This window comes from Halichoerus grypus, chromosome 10 (assembly GCF_964656455.1).
Source record: "Halichoerus grypus chromosome 10, mHalGry1.hap1.1, whole genome shotgun sequence".
NCBI lineage: Eukaryota > Metazoa > Chordata > Mammalia > Carnivora > Phocidae > Halichoerus > Halichoerus grypus.
The window spans coordinates 30,375,099-30,398,269 of record NC_135721.1 but is presented as its reverse complement, the minus strand read 5'-3'; the positions used below and the strand labels follow the sequence as shown (position 1 = coordinate 30,398,269).

The 23,171-nt window shown below is 36.7% G+C and overlaps 1 protein-coding gene across 5 annotated transcripts in view; it reads left to right on the top strand.

Moving 5' to 3' along the window:
* Positions 1-23,171, top strand: part of ATL2 (atlastin GTPase 2) — a 59,532-nt gene that overhangs the window by 23,712 nt on the left and 12,649 nt on the right. For all 5 annotated transcript variants that reach the window (XM_036070377.2, XM_078056200.1, XM_078056201.1 and 2 more), the window contains exons 2-5: positions 2,396-2,640; positions 18,687-18,821; positions 19,100-19,204; positions 22,831-22,881. In XM_036070377.2, coding sequence (XP_035926270.2) covers positions 2,396-2,640; positions 18,687-18,821; positions 19,100-19,204; positions 22,831-22,881 — 536 coding nt within the window. The remainder of the gene's footprint in view (positions 1-2,395; positions 2,641-18,686; positions 18,822-19,099; positions 19,205-22,830; positions 22,882-23,171) is intronic.

Here is a 23,171-nt window from a genome sequence, read left to right as displayed (position 1 = left end):
AGCAGGGGAAAACAGGATTCTAAGGTGGGAAACAGGATTCTAAGGTGGCCTGCTCAAGGAAACAGCTAGAGGACTAGACTGTAGGAGCCAGAACACACAGGACTGTGGAGGTCATGGTAAAGAACTTAGAGTTTGTTTTGTTTTTTCTCTCTATTTTCTGGTTACAGTGGAAAGCTAATTGAGGGTTTTATTTTATTTTATTTTTTTTAAAGATTTTATTTATTTATTTGACAGAGAGAGAGAGAGAGTGAGAGCAGGAACACAAGCAGGGGGAGTGGGAGAGGGAGAAGCAGGCTTCCCGCGGAGCAGGGAGCCGGATGTGGGGCTTGATCCCAGGACCCTGGGATCATGACCTGAGCCGGAGGCAGACGCTTAACGACTGAGCCACCCAGGCGCCCCTAATTGAGGGTTTTAAACAGAGGATTGATAGTCTAGAGGGGGAGACATATAATAAATAAGTACTTACATAAATATTCAAATAATGGGTGGATTCAGATTGGGGGAGTGTAGGAGGACTAAACTTGGTTAGGAGCCTCAGCAAAGATATTCCTGAGGAAATGATGTTTAAACTGAGACCTAAGGAATAAGCATGAATTGATTAGGGCAATGACGTGGAAAAGAATATTGCAGACAAAGGAATATCATGAATGAAATACGAGTCTAGAAAGAGCTTTAATAACATAAGGATCTGAAAAAAGGCTAGCTTGTCTGTTTGTAGTTTACCGAGGTGAGAGTAGCACCAAATGAGGCAGGAGAGATTTGGCAATGAGTACAGGATTTTATAAGACATGTGTAGGATTTTAGTTGTTAATCCTCCATAACAGTGATTTTAAGGAGAGTAATTTAATCACACTCATATTTACCTATATTATTTAGTTGCTACTTTGTGGAATTTAGATTGGATTAGAGGAGGGGGCAAAAAGGGAGACCAGTTAGGTACCACTCTGTATTTGTGTACCATTGAAACTGGAAGTGATAATACCCTCTTTAATTAAATATTGATTGCTTTTACTTTCAGAGATTCTCCTTTGAAATTGCTTGCTCTTTATATTGTCATTGTTTGCAGCACATTTTGAAATAGTGTTGCTGTTTTTGCTGTGTACAGTTAAAGGTGCCTTGTGATGTGGAGGTAAAGGCTCTTAGCTTTTGCAGATCAAATAAGCTAGATATTTCTTTATGTAAGGAGGAAAAAAGTCCATTAATGTAGATAGATAATCTTTAAGAATAGTGGTTAGTTGGATAAGGTATTCTTGCAGTGTTGGCTAATAATTCTCAGTAGACTGTCTCCTGGGAGAGAAGGGACGCGATGGATATGGTATGTCTCCATAGATTGGGAAGGGGCATTTAGTAGACAGGTTCAAGGGGAGAGTCTTTTAAAAATGTTGATGTGGGAAAGGATAATAAATAAGGTCCCCAGGAGTAAGTTGTTACTGCATGGAATCAGGCAGTTGATAGGGAAGAAAGCCAGACAAGGGATATAGACTCTGAAACTAGCTATTAGGTGTTTTTGTTTGTTTTTAAAAGAACAGAAGCCTACACTTTAGAAACTTGTCTCTGCTGTTTCATGTTTTATAGTTATTCATTACTATTGAGTAAAGTTCTTGGGCAAAGGTTACCTTCATTTAGTGTGTTGGGTAAACAAAGGAAGAGTTTATATAGCTGTTTTGGGGGAGTTACGTGATTTTTGAAGTGGTGGCTGTGGTCTTTGAAAAAGAGCCCGGAGGCCAGTGTAACTATAGGATATAACTCTGCACCTCACTGACTCTTCTTGTGTTTTCCACTAAAATATTAATCCTGTGCTTTGCTTTAATAAGGGAAGTGTACTATTAGGTTACTTTTACTAAATTAGGGGCTCGTTAGCTTTACCATAAGTGCCAGTTTTAGAAACTTCTTAGGACCTTAGCTTAGCCATTTAAGTTTCACAGTGAACAATGTTTACAATTCCTGTTTTAACCTTTGTAACTTAGAGTAATTTCCAGGTGATGCCCACAGGGAAAAATTGGATTCTGAGTTATTGGGCAAAATTGACCCCCCCAACCCCCTTTTGCACAGATCCAGTTTCTGTGTGCATATAGTAGCAGAAGTTGTTTATGGAATAAGGCGGTGCTCAAGAAACAGCTACTGTTCACATTTAGCTGTTAAGACTTAATAGTAGAGGCTGTACTCGTATTGCTGCTTATCTGTATATATAGTGGGAAATCTTAGCAATATTCTTGGTCCAATTACAGTGGGAGTGAGAAATCCAATATGTGCTTGAACATCACTTTTTGTAACTATTTTCAGATGATCTGGAATAAGGGGGAAGTTACTTGAAGTTTTGTTTTATTTGTGATCCTTTAGGAGAAGTTTGTAATGCAGGAATTCAAGTAACCTCTTTCTCTTGTTTTAATTCTAGGTGAGAATTATGAAGATGATGACCTAGTAAACTCTGATGAGGTTATGAAGAAACCATGTCCAGTACAGATTGTTCTTGCTCATGAAGATGACCATAACTTTGAGCTCGATGAAGAAGCTTTGGAGCAGATATTGCTACAGGAGCCCATACGAGATCTTAACATAGTAGTGGTATCCGTGGCAGGAGCTTTTCGTAAAGGGAAATCATTTCTACTGGACTTCATGCTTAGATATATGTATAACAAGGTGAATAGTGTCTTTTAAATTGAACCCAGTTAAAAACAACCAACTAACCAACCTTGTTTAAAAATAATAGACAAAAAACAGTGAGAGCTGTGTCTTTAATTTTACAAAAATCCAGTTCTTGCTAAGACTTCTCAGTTAAGACATTAATCTAAGTTTGTTTGAGTTCTTGATTCTTCCTCCTCTCCATAATTGCTTTTTGCATATAGTACCTAATGATGCATATGACTGAGCATCTATGTTAGAGGCATTGTAGCTCTAACCCGCGATGTCTTAAGTATACTCTAAAGTCTCTGATGTACTGTTCATTTCTCCCGTTATTTCTTCACACCTCCCCCTTCTTGATCGCCTTTCCAACAATGCATGAAGTAGGCTGATAGAGACTTTTGTAAAAGTGCACCTATGGTCTTCACATAAGTCAGCTTCAGTCTCTATTGCATTTTGAAATAAAGTCCAGTTCCTTAGAGTGGCTTCCAAGGCCTTCAGTTGATGTCTGAGCTTCATATCTTGCTTCTCTGTGTCAGGTGTACTATAGTTTTTGCAGTTCCTCAAGTGTTTCATGTTATTTCTCATATGTTGCTGTATCCTTGGCTAATCTTTGCATAGCAGGCCTTCCCTGATTTTTTTTTTCTTTTTTTTTAAAGTAGGCTCTATGCCCAGTATTGGGGCTTGAACTCACAACCCTGAGATCAAGAGTCACATGCTCTATGACTGAGCCAGCCAGGTGCCCTGAGGCCTTCTCTGATTTTTAAGACTATGTTATATCCAACTCTCATGGTACAAATAATTTGTTTCATTGATACTGCTTTAGTTATTTTTCCTGGCCAGTTTAATCTCTGCCAGTAGTGGGTCTTATCTTAATTACCATATCTCCCTCACTGAACACATTAATTGGCCCATAGTAAGCACTTACTTTCTGTTTTGACCAATGAATCTCCCTTTCTCCACAGAGTCTCACTTTTTTTTTTTAATTTTTTTATTGTTATGTTAATCCCCATACATTACATCATTAGTTTTAGATGTAGTGTTCCATGATTCATTGTTTGTGCATAACACCCAGTGCTCCATGCAGAACGTGCCCTCCTCAATACCCATCACCAGGCTAACCCATCCTCCCAACCCCCTCCCCTCTAGAACCCTCAGTTTGTTTTTCAGAGTCCATTGTCTCTCATGGTTCTTCTCCCCCTCCGATTTCCCCCCCTTCATTCTTCCCCTCCTGCTACATTCTTCTTCTTCTTTTTTTCTTTCTTAACATATATTGCATTATTTGTTTCAGAGGTACAGATCTGAGATTCAACAGTCTTGCACAATTCACAGCGCTTACCAGAACACATACCCTCCCCAGTGTCCAACACCCAGTCACCCCATCCCTCCCACCAGAGTCTCACTTTTTAATGGTGCCAAACAATTGTTATTTCCCTCTTCCTCCCTGATTTTGGCTTTCTCCCTTGAAAAAAAGCAAAAAATAATTTCACTTGAATCAGAATGTTTTTCTAACAGTTGTAAGTTGCATTGAGGGAGTGAGAATTTGATAGGGACGAAGAAGGAGGAATTGGAAATTTGGAGTGGAGCACTTAGGAGGAAGAACTTTCTTTACAGGGGGCGTTTGACATTCAGAAACTACATGAAGATGCTAGAAATAACACTGACAGAATTATGTAATTGCCTAAACACATGTCAGGGTGCTCACCTTTACGAGTTCTGTATCAGTCTGTAACTGGGTGTGCATCTGCCTTAAGGTAAGTAACAAGGTAAACATTCCTAGTTGATTTTCCGGGAAGCTTTTCAGTAAATTCTTTTCATAGGGATCTCCTTAGGCATGGTCATGTATGCCTCAGTATCAAGAATGTAGTTCATATTAAACAACACTATTTTGCATGTTTAGCAAATTGAGAAAGATACAGTATTTCATCCATTTAGACTTGATTATTTCTCGCTTTTACATCTGAAATAGAGAAATGAATAAATAGTGACATATTCTTTTTAAAAAAAGAATGTACATTTAAATATGATAATTGAGGTTCTAACTCTAAGTTAAAGTTAGCTTATGTATATTGTATATATGTGTCTGAGCTGTTCAGTGCATGTGGGTCACAGACAGAATGTTCAAAGGGAAAGGAAGTGTAGATCACTTGCCTAGCAATAACAGATAAATTTCACCTCAGGTGCCATTTCTGAATCCATCTCTGATCAGTTAGTAGTGGTTGTTCAGAGGGGGAGTAGCAGCCCACGCATGTGTCATGTGTTTGCAGTCTCTGAAGTAATACAATTTCCTTTCTCCTGGGGAGACGCTGAAGCCACCGGAAGGTTATGAGGGCCTGAGTGAGGTTATATACCTAGTTAATGGCCTCTAAGCTGAAATATCATTACTAATACAGAATTTCTGGTATAAGTAATCTTACTCTGTTAATTAAAAAATGACATTAAACGTCTGATTTTTGGGATAGCATGCCTCTACTTATTACTGATTTAGTGGTGGGTCATGCTTTTCCTAGGACAATGAAAGTAAACAAGGAGAAGTCACAATGGGGTAGTTTTGAATTTATTTCATTAACCATATCTGTCTGCAAGTGTGGAATGCTAGCTGAAGAAGGTAGGAGATGAGTAGTGGCTTACACTGACTTTGTATGTCCTCTTTATTGACCTGAGTCAATTTATGTAAGGGTGCAGGTCACTAAAGGAGCTAAATATAAATATTTTACTTCATGATTTAGAAATAGATGACTGTTTTCATTTTGAGTAGTTAGTAAAGTAATAATACAAGGTTAAATGTGAGCTCGTTTCTGTTGGACAAAAATGAAAACTTCAGTATTTAAAACTAAGAATATTTTGAGGTATTTACCAAACATTTCCAAATTATAGGGGAAATTCTGATTTTTAGGTCTCATATTCTTGTGAAGTAAATAGCTTCTTACACAGGTGTTGTTTTGTTTTTTTTGAGCGGCCACTTGTATTTTGAAAATAGGTTTTCAAAGTATAGGAGGAAAGAAGTTAGTTTTCTTTTGTAAACTTAAGAGGTGAACTAAACATTTTTCTAGAATAAAATTCCCTCGTGTGTTGGAATTGATCATTTACTATAGTTTATATGAGAAGGGTCACTAAAATTGCTAATTCTTGAATTCATAATGTAGGAAATATTTTGAACTTACAAGCGTATCACTTATGACATTCACTATGAATGCCATATATGAGGAATACCACAGAAATTCAAGTATTGGTGAACTTAATAATTTGTAAGTAGAATATTTATTACTTGTAAAAGTCATTCTCAAAAAGCTATAAATAAAATAATCATAAACATTTATGTGAGAACTGTTAGGTCTGTTATGGCAGTATTTAAAAAAAAATCATTATTTCATTTGTAAAAGTAGGGAGTTATACAAGAGGAGATGAAAATCTGTAATGAGAGACAGAGTAGGTGGTAATGGTGGGAGAGAGGATGACTTTTCCCTGCAGAATATATGTGTATACTCTTAAGTATTTTATACTTTTCCCTTTCTAATGCTGATTTGGTTGTTGAGGGTATAGTTCAGATAAATATATTTTTTCTTTTTTTGACTTTTTTTTTCCTGAGATATAATTTATATACAGGAAAGTACCCAAATCTTAAGTGTATAGCTTGCTGAAATTTTACATGTACACACACACACCCATATTACCACTACCCAGATGAAGATATAGAACCTCACCCCCCACCATGTTATATCCCTTCCAGTTAATATATACCCCCCAGTTAATATCCACCCCCAGTTAATATCTACCCCAAAAGGTAACTGCTATACTGAACTCTTGTACCACAGACTGGTTTTCCAATTTCTGAACTTCACATGAATGAAAACATGCCATGAGAGTTTGTGTTTGGTTTATTTCTTTAAAGTATCTATGAAATGTGCCCATGTTTTTGCATGTAGTGATCATTATTTTTGTTACTTTGGTATCTGCTACATGATTATACCGTATTTTATTTATTCATTAACTGTCAGGGGATATTTGCTTTGATCTTAAAAGTTTTAGTAAGCTGATTTTTGTGAATCCCATGCTTCCAAAGTAGATTACTCCTATGATAGTAGGAATTATTACAAAAATGCTGATCAAAAATTATCATGTAAAAGTAATTTCAGTTTCAGGAATCAGTTTAGGAAGGTCAAAACTTAATTTAGAATTAAATTATGTAAAACAATACTTGGGACATATTGAACACTAAGCAATGGTGAGAGCTGTTACTTAACTCTTCTAGATAGAATCTTAATTCTGTATGGAGTTGGTTGCAGTTTTATATCATTCCCTATTTTTTAAAAAACTTTATTATGAAGAATTTTTAACACATGTAAAAGTGGATAATAGTATAATGCATCCTCATGTATTTACAGTTATCAACTCAATCTCATTTCATCTATACCCCAACTCATTCCATACCTTATGTGTTGTTTTGAAGTATATCCAGATACATGATTTCATTTGTCAATATTTCAGTATATATCTCTTTAAAGATAAGGGGTCTTTTGGACATTACAGTAATATCATACGTAAATAATTCCTTAGGTAATATAGGGGATCAACTTTCCAGTTGACTCAGATATTTTAATTTTTAAATTTTTAGCTGTTTGAGTCAAGATCGAACCAAATGAGGTCCACATTGTGATTGGTGGCCTTTAAAGTGTTTAAACTCTTTTTAGGCTTCCCTCCATCTCTTTTTCTTGGCAATTTATTTGTTGAAGAAACTGGTTGTTGGTCTTAACAGAGTTTCCTCAGTCCAGATCTGCTGATTTTTATTCCATTTGTATAGTTTTACATGTTCCTTTGTCCTATGAATGTTAGTTAAAGCTAAGGACTTGATCAGACTCAGGTTTGACTTTTTGGCAAAAGCATCTCATAGATGATGTATTCTTCCATGAGGAAGTATAGATTATCTTTTAAGATAACAGTTTTTGAATCTTTACTGAATTCTAGGTACGCTGATTACTGAGTACTATCTCACTCAGTATTCACATTAACCCTATGCAGTCTTATTAGTATTCCAGCTTGATAGTTGAGGAAATGAGGCTCAAAGGACATGGCAAGGGTGAGATCCAGACCAGGGAATTTGATTCCAAAGTCTTTATTCTTAAAACCACTATATAAAATGATGTTTGGTCCTTTTCCATACATACAGTGAACTATTCTTTTGTAAACGGTCTCTTTTCCATGTTTACTTCAGTAGTTGAGGTAGACAGACAGGAGTGCATGCCTGCTAACTTTTTTGCCGCCCACTGGTATCTATGCTTAATGAGTAAAGAGTTTTGACTCCATTTATAACATAATTGCTAAAGGCATTTTAAGGGAAACTGTATGTAGTTTTTATTTTTTACTTTTTAAAGAGTTGCTCCCCGAATGGCTTCCAGAGATCAGGAGTAAGAATTATCTTTAAGGATCATATGTGCTGCTACATACAATTTGCCAAAAGCATGAATATCTCTGCATTGGCCATAAGGGATGTTGAACTTGATTTCACCTTTTTTTCCTAAGGCTAACGATGTCTGAGATGTGAGACTTGGGGGAAATGTGTGAATGCATGAAGAAAAATTTGTTTTTTTCATGTTCTTTCCTAAGAAATGTATTTAGAGGAAGAACGATATTTTTAAAAGTTTCTTCCTAGGGTCATTTTATTATTTATTTTTTTGTGGTATAACTTACATACAATAAAGTGCATAAACCTTAGTATAGCCAGTGAATTTTTATGTACCTATACTTTTGTAACCACTGCCATTCAGATCAAGAAAGAGAACACCTCCAGTATTCTAGAAGGCTCTCTCGTTTCCCCTGCCAGGTATTACTATCTTTTTTTTTTTTTTTTTTTTGACAGAGAAAGAGAGATAGACCACGAGCAGGGGGAGGGGCCGAGGGAGAGGGAGAAGCAGACTTCCCGCTGAGCGGGGAGCCCAATGCGGGCTCGATCCCAGGACCCTGGGATCATGACCTGAGCCGAAGGGAGACGCTCAACCGACTGAGCCACCCAGGCGCCCCTGGGTATTACTATCTTTAACATTGAGAGTCCATCATCATCTTGACTTAAATCACAGTAGATTAGTTTTGTCTACTCTTGAACTTTACGTAAATGTAATCATAAAGTATGCATTCTTGTGTCTAGTTTCGTTCGCTCAACATTGAGTCTAAGAGATTGCTCCATGTTATTAATGCATCAGTAATTGTTTGTTACTGCTGAGTGGTATTTCATTGGATGAAGATATCACAATTTTTTTATTCCTTCTTTTGATAGACATGGGTTATCTGTAATTTTTGTCTATTATGAATAAAGCTACCGTGAACATTCTTTTACAAGTCTTGGCAACATAAGTACTTATTTCTGTTGGGTATATTCCCAGGAGTAGAAATGCTAGGTCCGTAATGCCCATTTAACTGTAGTAGGGGCTTTACCAATCTGTATTTCCATGAGCAATGTAAGAGACTTAAATTCTTTATACATCTGATGAACAGTGTCAGTCTTTTTAATTTTAGCTGTTCTGATAGGTAGGCATTTTGTAAGTTTTAAGCCATCATCTTACTCTATACAGGTTCATGCTTATAAAACTGTTGCCACATTTAATGTAGAAATTTAGCTTATTCATTTAATTATTACTTTAACTGAATTAGCTTTTGTGTATTTCACTTACTACAAGTGAAGCACTGTGTGTAACTTATGTAATAAGCTGCTGAAATTTTAAATTTTATATTGTTACTATTTTTGCATATGCAAGAAGCCAGCAAAAGTTGATCAGAATTCCAAAAAGGAAAATAAAAATTGGTGGGCTTATTTTCATCCCTGAATATAAGCTAAGGGGTTGGGTATAGAGGTTATGTGAACTCTGAACTACCTTTTTTCCATTAGCACACTGACTTTTTTCCCTCCTAGATTTTGATTGCTGTGTTGAAACTAATCTTCTGTTCTCTGATATGCAGTTTTAAAATTAGTGTGAGTAATTTTAGTTAGAAAAACTTCACCAAATGTTGCCAAAGCTAGAGGAATCAGAAGCAGATGAGATGGAGGAGTCTACAATATATTGTTCCAAGTCCTTATAGCAGTGTTTTGGGAGAGACTTTCTCGGTTGTATTCCTGAATCTATTCCCTGAAAAATGTGCTGTCATTTGTAGTCTTTGAAAACACTTCTCTAGCTTTAAGCCCCGAATGTATGTACTGCCTGTTATGTATTATCATCAAAATTATGGTACCTACATCATCATATATTTGGACTTGAGAGAACATAAATTATTTGTTCCAACAGATCTTTTTCCATTCTGAAGTCTGTGTTCCTTTTAAGTTAAAATTTACTATTTCTAAAGTACTTGATTTCATTTAGGTTATTTATTGAAGGATATCTTAAGTAATAGACTGTTAATGTAAATACTGATGACTCAAACACAGCTTTAAGACATTAAGGGGGTTAAACAGTCTTGTACAATTTAAGTTCCTTTTATATTAATAGTAACTGTTTTTGAAGAATACTTTTTAAAAGTCATTAACTCCCTGCCTCTTTCCCTCATACTGCCAGACAATTTTGCTGTTTTAACTTACAAGCTTTAGTTGAGCAATGTTTTGTTCTCAGTGTTTGAAACATTTTCTTACACATATTTTTAAATAACTAATAGGTTGCATTTCCTATAGATACTTGGTGATGTTCACCATAATCCTTTCATCAAAAAGCAAGTTGAGGGGCGCCTGGGTGGCTCAGTTGGTCAAACGGCTGACTCTTGATGTCAGCTGGGGTCATGGTCTGAGTCCTGGGATTGAGCCCAGTGTTGTGCTCCGCGCTCAGTGGGGCGTCTGCTTGAGTCTCTCTTTCTCTGCGCCTCCTGTGCTCGTGTACACACACACACTCTCTCAGATAAATAAATAAATAAATCTTTTTTTTTTTTTTTTTTTTTTTAAAGCAAGTTTAGGGGTGCCTGGCTGGCTATTCAGTAGAGCATGAGACTCTTGATCTTGAGGTTGTAAGTTCGAGCCCCGTGTTGAGTGTAGGGATTACTTAAAAATAAAAAAAATCTTAAAAATGTTCAAGCCATAGGGTTTATGACATATTGCACTAGTACATGGATATATAGCAGAACCTCCAGTGGACATGCCTTTTCCTCCTAGACTTCTGTAGTAGTATGGGATGGATTTTGTATGACTGTCTTTGTTAATCTTGTATACTAAGTGTATTTGATTTTTGGTTTTTCTTTTAACAGCTTTTTTTTTCCCCCCAAAGATTTTATTTATTTATTTGACAGAGAGACAGCGAGAGAGGGAACACAAGCAGGGGGAGTGGGAGAGGGAGAAGCAGGGTTCCCGCCAAGCAGGGAGCCCGATGCAGGGCTCAATCCCAGGACCCTGGGATCACGACCCGAGCCAAAGGCGGACGCTTAACGACTGAACCACCCAGGCGCCCCTCTTTAACAGCTTTATTGAGATATAATTTACATACCATATAATAAATCCACTTAAACTGCACAGTTTCATGGGTTTTAGTATATTCACAGAGTTGTACAACTATCACCACAATTTTAGAACATTTTTATCACCTCAAAATGAGAAAAATGAAATCCTGTACCCTTTATCACTTCTCCTTCCCCAGCCCCAAACCTCTGGCCCTAAGGAACTATCCATTTGTTTTCTGTCTCTATACATTTGCCTATTCTGGACATACACATAAATGAAATCATACAATATATGGTCTTTTGGTGACTGGCTTCTTTCACTTAGCATAATGGTGTTTTTTTTTTTTTTTAAGATTTATTTAAGAGAGCACGAGTGGGGGTTGAGGGGCAGAAGGAGAGGGAGAAGCAGACTCTCCACTGAGCAAGGAGCCCGACACTGGGCTTGATCCCAGGATCCTGAGATCATGACCTGAGCTGAAGGCAGACGCTTAACCAACTGTGCCACCCAGGTGCCCCAGCATAATATTGAAAGGTTCATTTATGTTGTAGCATTATCAGTGCTTCATTCCTTTTTAAGACTGAATAATATTCGATTGTATAGATATACCACATTTTATTTATCCATTTTACCAGTTAATGGACATTTGGGTTTCCACCTTTTGGCTTATGAATAATGCTATAATTATATGAATATATATTAATACATAATATTTCACTAATTATAATACAAGGGTATATAATAATAATAATGGAGATAGGTAAGGGTCTAGCTTCAGTTCTTTTGTATGTGCCTGTCCAGTTGTCCTAGCACTATTTGTTGGAAAGGCTATTCTTTGTCCATTGAATGGTCTTGGCACTTTTTTTGTTGAAAATTAGTTGATCATAGACATATGAATTTATTTTTGGACTCTCAATTTTATTTCATTGGTCTATATGTCTATTAATGCCAGGACCAGACTGTCCTGATTACTGTTGCTCTTTGGTAAGTTTTCAAATCAAGAAGTGAGAGTCCTCTTATTTTGTTCTTTTTTTAAGATTGTCTGTTCTAAAAAAATAAAAATAATAAAGAAAGATGATTGTTCTAGGTCCCATGCAATTCTGTATGAATTTTAGACTTAGCCTGTCAGTTTCTATGGGAGGTTAGCTGGAATTCTGTTGGTAATTGGGTTGACTATGAAAGATCAACTTGAGGAGTATTGCCGTCTTTTTTTTTTTTTTTTTTTTAAAGATTTTATTTATTTATTTGATAGAGAGAGGGAACACAAGCAGGGGGAGTGGGAGAGGGAGAAACAGGCTTCCCGCCGAGCAGCAAGCCCGATGCGGGGCTCGATCCCCGAACCCCGGGATCATGACCTGAGCCGAAGGCAGTCGCTTAACCAACTGAGCCACCCAGGCGCCCCGAGGAGTATTGCCGTCTTAATATAAAGTGTTCCAATTCATGAACATGGGATGTTTTTCCATTTATTTAGATCTTTAATTTCTTTCAAAAATGTTTTATGGTTTGCAGAGTATGTTTTACTTTTGTTAATTTATTCCTTTTTTAATGCTATTATGGTACGTATTGGAATTGTTTTCTTAATTTCATTTTCAGATTGTTCAATGCAAGCTTACAGAAGTACAATTGATTTGTATATTGATCTTGTATCCTGCAACCTTGCTCAATTCCTTCATTAGTTCCAGTAGTTTTTTAGTGTACTCTTTAAAGTTTTCTATATACCAGATCATGTCATCTGTAAGTAGAGATACTTTTACTTCCTTTCCAGTCTTAAGTACCTCTTACCTCTCTTTCTTGGTAACTGTCCTGGCTAGAGTCTCTAGTACAATGTTGAGTACAAGTGGTAAGAGTGGATATCTTTATTGTTTTCTTAATCTTTAAGGAGGAACCATCGAAGTTCTCACCATTATGTATGATTTTAGCTGTAGGATTTTTTGCACTTTTTTTTTTAAATCAAGTTCAGGAAGTTCCTTTCTATTCCTAGTCTGTTGGGAGGTTTTGTTTTGTTTTTTAATCATGAATGGATGTTGGATTTTGTCAAGTGCATTTTCTGTGTATCTGTTGATGTGATCATGTGGTTTTTCTTAGCTTGTTGATATGATTATGTTATTAATATTTTTAAAATATTGAGTCAGTTCTTGCATCCCTGGAATAAATCCCATTTAGCTGTGGTGTATAGTGTTTTAATATACGTTGTTGGGTTTAATTTGCTAACATTTTGTTGAATGTTTTTGCATCTATGTTCATGAGATATATGGGTCCACAGCTTTCCTTTCTTTTAATGTCTCCAGAACTTTTTCACCTTCCCAAAACAAAACTGTACCCATAAAACTCCCGTTTTTCCCCTCCCCCTCAGTGCCTGGTAACCACCATTCTCCTCTGTCTCCCTGAGTTTAAGTACTCTAGGTACTTTGTATAAGTAGAATCATAAGGTATTGTTATTTTGTGGCTGGCTTATTTCACTTAGCATAATGTCTTCAAAGTCAAGGACATCTTTATAACCAGATTTTTTATTTTAATTCTTGTTGTGTGTGTACCTAAGTTGATAAGAGTTGTCCTTTGAGCTTGTGACTTGGGTCAGTCATAATGTTATCTATTTGTCTAGCCCCAAAAGAGGGGAGTTGGACATGGGGTTGGTTAGGTAAGATGTTAGACAGTTTTAAACTGTTTTAAGACTCTAACGTTTCTTCATTTGTTCTAGGACTTCCAGGGTATTCTTACATACTCAAATGAAAACACTAAATGATGCTTGGTGGTCAGAATGTGTATATTGTTCTAGCTACAATTTCGGTGTTGATTGTTTATAACCTACCTCCTAAATTAGGTAGATTTATAAGATTAAGATTTTTATCCATGGTGCTTTTGTGGGGAATGTCTCTCAACTAAGAAGGAGCTCCTCTTTTATTGTAGTGTTACTTAAATCTTTAATTTTATCCCTTTTGTCATTTTTCTTCACAGCTCTGGTAAGTTGTTATGGCCTTTATTCTTCCAGCCTGCCCCATTGGAGTGTGTAGGCCTGCAAACAGGAAGTTGTGTGTATTCTGACACATACAGACCTGGCTGGATCACCAACTCTTTGTTTAAAGTTTACCTAGCTGTTGTTTCACTTTGTTGCTAGGGAATGTTATCTTTCCTATGGTGAAATAAGAATTTGTTTTTTACTATTTAGAGTAGGTAGGGTTTCTTTATTGTTGATAATTGTATTACATTGGTAAGTCTTTTTGGCAAGGGCTTATGTTTATTCACTATAGTATTTGACTATATTTAAAACTTCGGGTGTTTTCAGATTACCTTTTACCATTAAGATTCATTCTAAAAGATCTTCTCTTTTTATTTTACTGGAGGACTAAGATTATTTTTGGAATTTTGAGTTTTAAGGCTTTTTTTTTTTGTTTCCACAGTAGTAAATGGTACTAGTTTACTGTTTTTCAAGTTATCTTAAGATTTGTTTTTAGTAACTTATGACAAATAGTACCTATTTTCAGTGAGGCTGCTTCTAGAATTCACTAGAATGCTCCTTGAAGGGCAGGAATGTATGTTCTTGTGCACTGCTGTAGCCCTAGGACCTAGAGCAGTAGCTGGTACGTGGTAAGGGTTCAGTGAATACTTGCTGAGTGAATGTGTAAATGTATTTTATGGAACTTACCAGTATTCTTTATGATACAGTGATAGACTTCTTTTTTTTTTTTTTTAAAGATTTTATTTATTTATTTGACAGAGAGAGAGACAGCTAGAGAGGAAACACAAGCAGGGGGAGTGGGAGAGGGAGAAGCAGGCTTCCCGCCGAGCAGGGAGCCCAATGCGGGGCTCGATCCCAGGACCCTGGGATCATGACCCGAGCCAAAGGCAGACGCTCAACGACTGAGCCACCCAGGCACCCCCAGTGATAGACTTCTTAACTTCAAGTTTTACGTGTCATCCTTTTTATCTTTAAAAAAGATGTATTTATTTTAGAAAGAGAGAGAATGCACACGAGTGGGGGGAGGGGCAGAGGGAGAGAATCTTATGCAGGCTCCCTGCAGGAGCCTGACTCGGGACTGGATCTCATGACCTGAGCCAAATCAAGAGTCAGACCCCCAACTGACTGAGCCACCCAGGCGCTCCTCTTTCATCCTTTTATTGACTAATCAGTTTAGTGGTTTTAAAACATTCTGTTAACAGGGTAAACCAAGAAAAGATGATACATAGTCAATAGATTTTTTTTTTTTAATTATTATTATTTTTTTTGAGGCATCAGTTCTTTTTAAAATTTTTGAGAGGGTAAATTTAACAAACATCGTAGCCTGTGATTTCGGTCATACATTTTTAAAATTTGTTTTTACTGTCTTGTCTGTGTAATTGTTTTTAGGAATAATAAAAGGGACATATTTCTTCCATATCTCTTAAGCATGCTCAAAAGGAAATGATACATTAAAGCTTAGTAATTAAAATTTTTTATGTGTTCATTTATTGAACAAATATTTTGAGTGCCTACTACAGGCCAGGCATTATTCTATGTCCTGGAATACTGTTCTATGTTTTGAGGAAAAAATAAAAAACAGACAAAACTTCCTTCCTTATGGAACTTATATTCTCTTAGAGGAGATAGAGAAATAAGACAAATAAGTAGAATATAGAAGAAAAATCAATTTCTCTAACAGGGTGGATTCTTTTAAGTTATTTGTATAGGTTGGACCTTTTAAAAGTAATCAATTTGTTAAGTACTGCTTTGGCATTGTTAGGGGAATGAGAAGCCACATGTGAGAGCCTAAAATGGGGTAAGACACTTTGGTAGGAGCAGTTTGGTAAACAGGTGGAATTTATCGTGTGTGCTGTCAAGACTTACACAAGAAATGCAGTGCAAGTGCAGGTGTAAAGGTAACCACCTGTAGTGTCAACAGTATTTTTTAGGAGTTCAGAAAACTTGGAGTTTCTTGAGTGCTGGCCCAGTCCAGGCAGAGAACAGGTGGAAGGAACAAAGGTATAGATACGCCAAACAACATACATACTTGGAATAGTGACCTTTTTGGTATGGTAGAAACAGGAAGAGTGTGTGTGTGTGGTGTGTTGGGGGGACTATACGGTATATCAGGAGCAGAGGTAGGAAAAGTAAATTGAAGGTGGGTTGTATGCAACAGATCTCTAGATGGTTCTGTAGGTAAATGGAGAACTGCAGGTGACTTTTTTTAAGGTTTTATTTATTTATTTGAGAGAGAGAGAGAGAGTGGGGTTGAGGGGCAGAGGGAGAGAATCTTCAAGAAGACTATCTGCTGAGCGCGGAGCCTGACTCAGGGCTCGATCTCACCACCCATGAGATCATGACCTGAGTTGAAACCAAGAGTCTGGTGCTTAACTGACTGAGCCATCTAGGCGCCCCCACAGATGACTTTTAGGACAGTAGCATGATTCCATTTCTTGTTGAGAAAATTAAGTGACTATGGGAGGATGGGTTGGAGAGTATAGCATGGAGGTGCAGGAAGACCTTTTTAGAGCATCCAAAATATAGTCCGTGGCAAGACCACCATTGTGCTTGTTTAGGGGGTACCATTATTCCTCTAATCACTGTGAAGGGTCCCTCCTGAAGCACAATCCTTAGTATATAGTGTGAATGGAGTCGTGCCATGAGGCAGCTTTGTCACCAATAGGGAGATGAGGGGGCCTTAAGTTGGAAGATAATGAAAGGTGAAGAAGAGTGCAAGAGCATTTTGTAATTGATAAGATTGGTAACCTACGGGGGATGGGAGTTTTGTGGAATAATAATCATTATAGATGGTTTGAAGTTTAAGGCTGATCTTCACATTAGGTGTCCACTTTTTTTCCACCTTAAATCTGCTTTTCACAAATTGCTTCATTCCCTCATTGAGCCTACCTTAAACATCTTTACTCATAATGTGAGCTTTGTTATCTGTTTTGGACTATGTGTCTAAGCTTATTAGAAGTATTTCTGAAACAAAGGAATTTTTCCTGTGGGGTACTTTGAGTAAAGGGTATGTAGGCTAAAGTATAGGGGTCTTGATATCTGTCAAACTTACACATTATGTCCTAGAATTAACTTTCCAGATAAATTATCTTATGGTATATTAACTTTTATATTATTTTACAATATTTAATTATAACTATTTGACCCTGTGGTTTTATTTATTTATTTATTTATTTAATTAACATAATGTATTGTTTCAGGGTACATGTCTGTGATTCGTCAGTCTTACACAATTCACAGCGCTCACCATAGTACTTACCCTCCCCAATGTCCATCACCCAGCCACCCCATCCCTCCCACCCCCCTCCACTCCAGCAACCCTCAGTTTGTTTCCTGAGATGAAGAGTCTCTTACGGTTTGTCTCCCCCTCCAGTTTCGTCTTGTTTCATTTTTCCCTCCCTTCCCCTGTGATCTTCTGTCTTGTTTCTCAAATTCCTCATATCAGTGAGATCCAATGATAATTGTCTTTCTCTGATTGACTTATTTCGCTTAGCATAATACCCTCTAGTTCCATCCACGTCATTGCAAATGGCACGGTTTCATTTTTTTGATGGCTGCATAATGTTCTATTATATATATATATATACCACATCTTTATCCATTCATCTGTTGATGGACATCTAGGCTCTTTCCATAGTTTGGCTATTGTAGACATTGCTGCTATAAACATTGGGGTGCACGTGCCGCTTCGGTTCACTATGTTTGTATCTTTGGGGTAAATACCCAGTAGTGTAATTGCTGGGTCGTAGGGTAGCTCTGTTTTCAACTTTTTGAGGAACCTCCGTACTGTTTTCCAGAGTGGCTGCACCAGCTTGCATTCCCACCGGCCCTGTGGTTTTAGTTAGAACATTTTATTATGGAAATTTTAACTTACCCAAAGATAGGATAGTATGATGAACCCCAATATATGTATCAACATTTTGTTGGTCTTGTTTCATCTGTATACCTCCCTGCCCTTTTATTTTTTGCTGGAATATTTTAAAGCATATGCCAGGTTTATTTTTTCACCGTAAATACTTGACTATTTAACAGTTAAGAACTCTGTTATTGTTAGTATTACCCACAATACTGTTATCACACCAAGTAATCATTTTTACTGTGATTTAGTACTGCCTAGTAAAATACCATGTCTGGGTTCAGATTTCCCTTTTGGTTTTGAAAAAAAGCCTTTTTTTTTTTTTTTTTTTAACTAATTGGATTGTTTGAATCAGGTTCCAAGCAAGTGTTGTGGTTATTTTTAAACTTGATATTTTTTAAAGAGAAAATTAAGGCAGTGTGAAAACATTTTAGTATAAGCTATTCTAAGAGAGCAGTGCTTTTCTGACAGCCATTCTTTCTGGAACTTCGTTTTGCTTATCTGTACGAGGAGATGTCACAATAGCTGGTATCTACTTCTTAGAATTTTTAAACATAGGAAATCTTCAAAATGGGAAAGTGGGTATGACCTCACCTGTCTAGAAGCCTGAAGAGTAAAAATGTGAGATTTGAGAACGTTCGGTTTGTAGGAGACTACAGCTCTAAGACAAAGCACCTCAGATGGCACTTGGGATTGCTTTTGTAACTATTTGTGTAATGTTACCATGTATTTTATCTTGCTGGACTTACCTGCCTCACCTGTAAAATAAAGAATGGGTGATTTCTTACACTTCCCCTTAGTTCTTAATTTTTTGTGTTTTATTTTACATTTATGCTTGACTTTGACAGGATTCCCAAAGTTGGATTGGTGGAAACAATGAACCATTGACTGGCTTTACATGGCGAGGTGGTTGTGAAAGAGAAACAACAGGCATACAAGTCTGGAATGAAGTATTTGTAATTGACAGACCTAATGGAACGAAAGTAAAATTCTGTTTATACTTTCTTACTGTTTTTTTTTCTTCCATATTCTTTTTTGAGCTATTTCCTGGTATTAAAGAGCAAAATAGCACAGAACTATTAATGTCTGATAATTTCAACATAACATATATGGGTTATTATGTCAAAATGTGTGAGATATTTAGCTTAGAGTACTTTTCTTGACTTAATTACTGATTTTGACATTTATCATTTTAAATTTGGTTTTAATAGTCACTATTGGTGAATATTTTACTTAGTATTTTAAACTTTTAAATTCCTAGGTGGCTGTGCTGCTAATGGATACCCAGGGTGCCTTTGATAGCCAGTCAACTATCAAAGACTGTGCAACGGTGTTCGCTCTGAGCACCATGACTAGCTCTGTCCAGGTGAGACATGAAATGCTGTGGTATGATCAGTTCAGATAACCCTAATACCTTTGCTCTTTCTTAAAATGCTTTTTGAAAACAAAACAGGTAACATAGGGTAAAGGGAGGGGAAGGAAGCAAACAACTGTAAAAGACTCAATATAGAAAACAAACTGAGGGTTGCTGGAGGGGAGAGGGTGGGGGATGGGCTAAATAGGTGATGGAGATTTAGGAGGGCACTTGTTGAGCACTGGGTGTTACATATAAATGATGAATCACTAAATTCTCTTGAAATCAATATTATACTGTATGTTAACTTACTAGAATTTAAATAAATAAAAATTTGAAAAAGAAAAAGAAGGGGTGCCTGGGTGGCTCAGTCATTAAGCGTCTGCCTTCAGCTCAGGTCATGATCCCAGGGTCCTGGGATCCAGCCCCACGTCGGGCTCCCTGCTCAGCGGGAAGCCTGGTTCTCCTTCTCCCACTCCCCCTTCTTCTGTTCCCTCTCTCGCTGTGTGTCTCTCTGTCAAATAAATCTTTAAAAAAAAAAAAAAAGATCCACATTGAAAACAAAAGTCTTTTGATTAAAGAAAAAAGGATTAAAATTAGAGTTATTTACACTTCTTATTGGTCATTTATATTTCCATGCTTTTCTGGTTCACAATGTGAAATTTCATACTTCAGTAATAAACCAATAGCCAATCCCTTTGGTTTTTCATCATAGCACCTATACTTTTTTTTTTTTTTTAAGATTTGTTCATTTATTTGAGAGCAAGAGAGAAAGCACATGAAAGCGGGGAGGGGCAGGGGGAGAGACAGAATCTCAAGCAGACTGCGCTGAGCACAGAGCCCGACATGGGGCTTGATCTCATAACCCCAAGATCCATGACCCGAGCTGACGTGAAGAGTTGGAGGCTTAACTCACTGAGCACCCCTGTGCTTTTTTTTTTTTTTAAAAAAGGAGAAGATACTGCATGTCATCTTTACTTGAATTCAGTCATATGGTTCCCAGATATATTAAGGTGTAGAGTAGATCTTTTATGTTTTGGTTAAACCAATAAAGAAAAATTAAACTTAGTTTTTAAAGTAATTAAACTTAGTTTTCTACTTGATATGTATGACATCTAGTACTTTATTAGAGGTGGAAGAGTTCATATTTAACTTAGGAAATGTATGTGCTATTTCTGTAATACACTAAGGACTTAAAGGAACTGTTTAGTAAAATCCCTTCTGTTTTTCACTTAACTTTGTACTCTAATTGTGTTTGGTATTATATCAAGTTCTAGTCACTTCAAGCTAGTCCATCTCTTTTCTGTATAATTTAGGCTGATAGACTGAATTAAACCACCACATGTCATTTTGTATCTCTTTACTTTCTTTTTCCTGAGCTCATCTGTGGTTGATGCTTCTCTGGCTGAAGAATTTATTGAGTATGTTGGTTAGTGCTAGCTGGTGATGATGTACCCAGAAGTATATATGTGAATAGTAGAAGTATGTGCTCCTTCTGAGATGATGTTTCTTATTGATAGTAGGTCATAGGTGATAACTGTCACAGTGTCTTGGAATTTTTGTATTTCTTTCTGGTAATATCTGGAACATACGTCCAGTCTTGATACAAGTTCCATTTCCTTCCTTCCTCAATTTGAAGTATCTAGCTGTCAGAATGGAAAGGAATTGGGATATTATTATGAGATAAAAAAGGAGTACTTTTCAGCTTGGCTTTTGTTTTTTGTAGGGCTGGGGAGCTCTGGACTACCAATTGAGTGATGCTTTGGGGACCCTTCTAGTATCTTTTCTCTATTTCATCCTACCTTTTCCCTCTGATCTTGCAAGATGGCACTGCTGCCGTTCCCTTGAGGCAAGCAGAAGCCAGTCATCGTGCGCTTCGGATAAGCTGCCTCTGTGGCTTGCCTTAAATTATAATGAGAGAATTCTCTGTCCTGAAATTGGTACCTTGCTGTTCTCTTGTTTATTTATTCAACTTTATGATAGTATTGGAGACCTGGTTTTGGACAACCACTTAAAGCCACTGTGCCACTTTCTTAATCTGTAAAATGAGGATTTTACCCATCTTACGTGTGATGGTTGTGTGGAGGCAGAAATAAGATCTAAATGAGATAATGCATGAGAAAATACTTTGTAAACTGTAAATAATGAAGGTGAAAATTATTTTCATTATTGTTTTTTTCCTCATCTTTGAGGCTAGATTTCTTTTCCTTACATACATTATCTGGTTGATAGATCAATGACAAGTCCTCTTGTCATTTATTCTTTCAACAAATAATTGTTGAACATCTATTAAGTAAAAGGCAGTATGCTAAGTACTAATGATCTAAGATAAACAAATCTTCTCTTTGCCGTGTGCAACCTGGCCCTGACAGTGAAAGTAGCTCGACCTGTTTTCTAAAAGCTAAGGCTCCTATGGGTAAGAATAGGTTGGTCATGCTTTCAGATTTTAAGTTTAGCTCTAGTATAATCACCTCAGTCATTAATTACTTTTTAAGTACCATGTTTAGAAATAGTCAGCTGAGAATGTCATTTTAGGTTTGCTGTCCTATTTTGGCTGTTTATATTCTTGACCTCCAAGTGATTCAGCTAGATTATCACTTATTTGCCGTTAGAACAAATTGTTCTATTCCAAAGATAGAATACCCCTGTTTTCTTAGACATAAGTTATTTCTCAGCAGAGGTGACATCTGCGCACACCTACTTAGCCGTGCGGCCGCCTAGGTCACTTTTTAACCTGACTCGGAGGATTGGGCCTCTTTTGCAATTCCAGTCTTTTCTCTGGTTTCCCTTCCTTGACAACACGTAGACCCTCAGCTCTGGGCTCTGTGCCCTGGAAAGCCTCCTAAAACATTCTAGAAAGGGCAAGAGTGCCACCTACTGTTATTTTTTTCAGCTATCATAGGCTGGTAAAATTTTCATTTTAAGTTATTAAGACAGATGGTTTATTTAAAGTAGAAAAAAAGCCATGTAGACTGGATGGTACTCAAGGCAGCCACCAAATAACTATAAACTATACCTTTCTATCCATCCACCCAAACACACACACACACAGACTACTCAAGGCAGCCACCAAATAACTATAAACTATACTTTTCTACACACACACACACACACACACACACACACACACACACACACACACACACCCCCCCGATTATACCAGGGAGTCAAGGCAGCCACCAAGTAACTAAACTATGCCTATCTGTCCATATACAAACATACACACACTCTATACCAGGGAGGAATATTATCTTTGCAGAACTGTGCCCCTCACATTCATTGACTTAGAAAAATAATTGTGGAAATATAAAAATAAATGATCATGTCATAACATTAAAAAAACTTTGAAAAGGAGAAAAACACCTTTTTACGTAATATACTTTTTAAAAATGTCTGCTACTTTCTAGACCGCTTATGTATGTATTCATGATTTTTACATAATTTACCACCACTTTTTCCCCCTTAATGTTTTATCCTGTTAGGAAGAAAGAGAAAATCCTTTTCATGTGCCACTGGTTAAGCTAATGACTAAGTGATTCATTTGTGCTGACATATAAAATAATCTTCATTTCTACAAGTAAAGTTATATACAGGTGGGTATTAAAAAAATGAATAAAAACATAATTTTGTTTTAACAGGTATATAATCTGTCTCAGAATATTCAAGAAGATGATCTTCAACACTTGCAAGTATGTATTTCTCAAAGAATGTGTGTCAAAGAATGGAAAATATAATTCTTACTTAATTGTGGCTTTCTATCTAGAAGCCTATTACAGTGTAAGAAAATTCAGTATTATATGGTTTTAAACTGATACATAACTTCTTAACTAGAAGAAATTTTAGGGTATACCCAGTCTGTTAGAAAATTAAATGTTTGACTTTCAAATGATTTTAAAGGCTCTGATGTCTATCTCGTCTGACATAGAATGGCTTTACAGTGTCTTCTTTGAATCTCTTTGGGGGCATTAATTTAAATAAC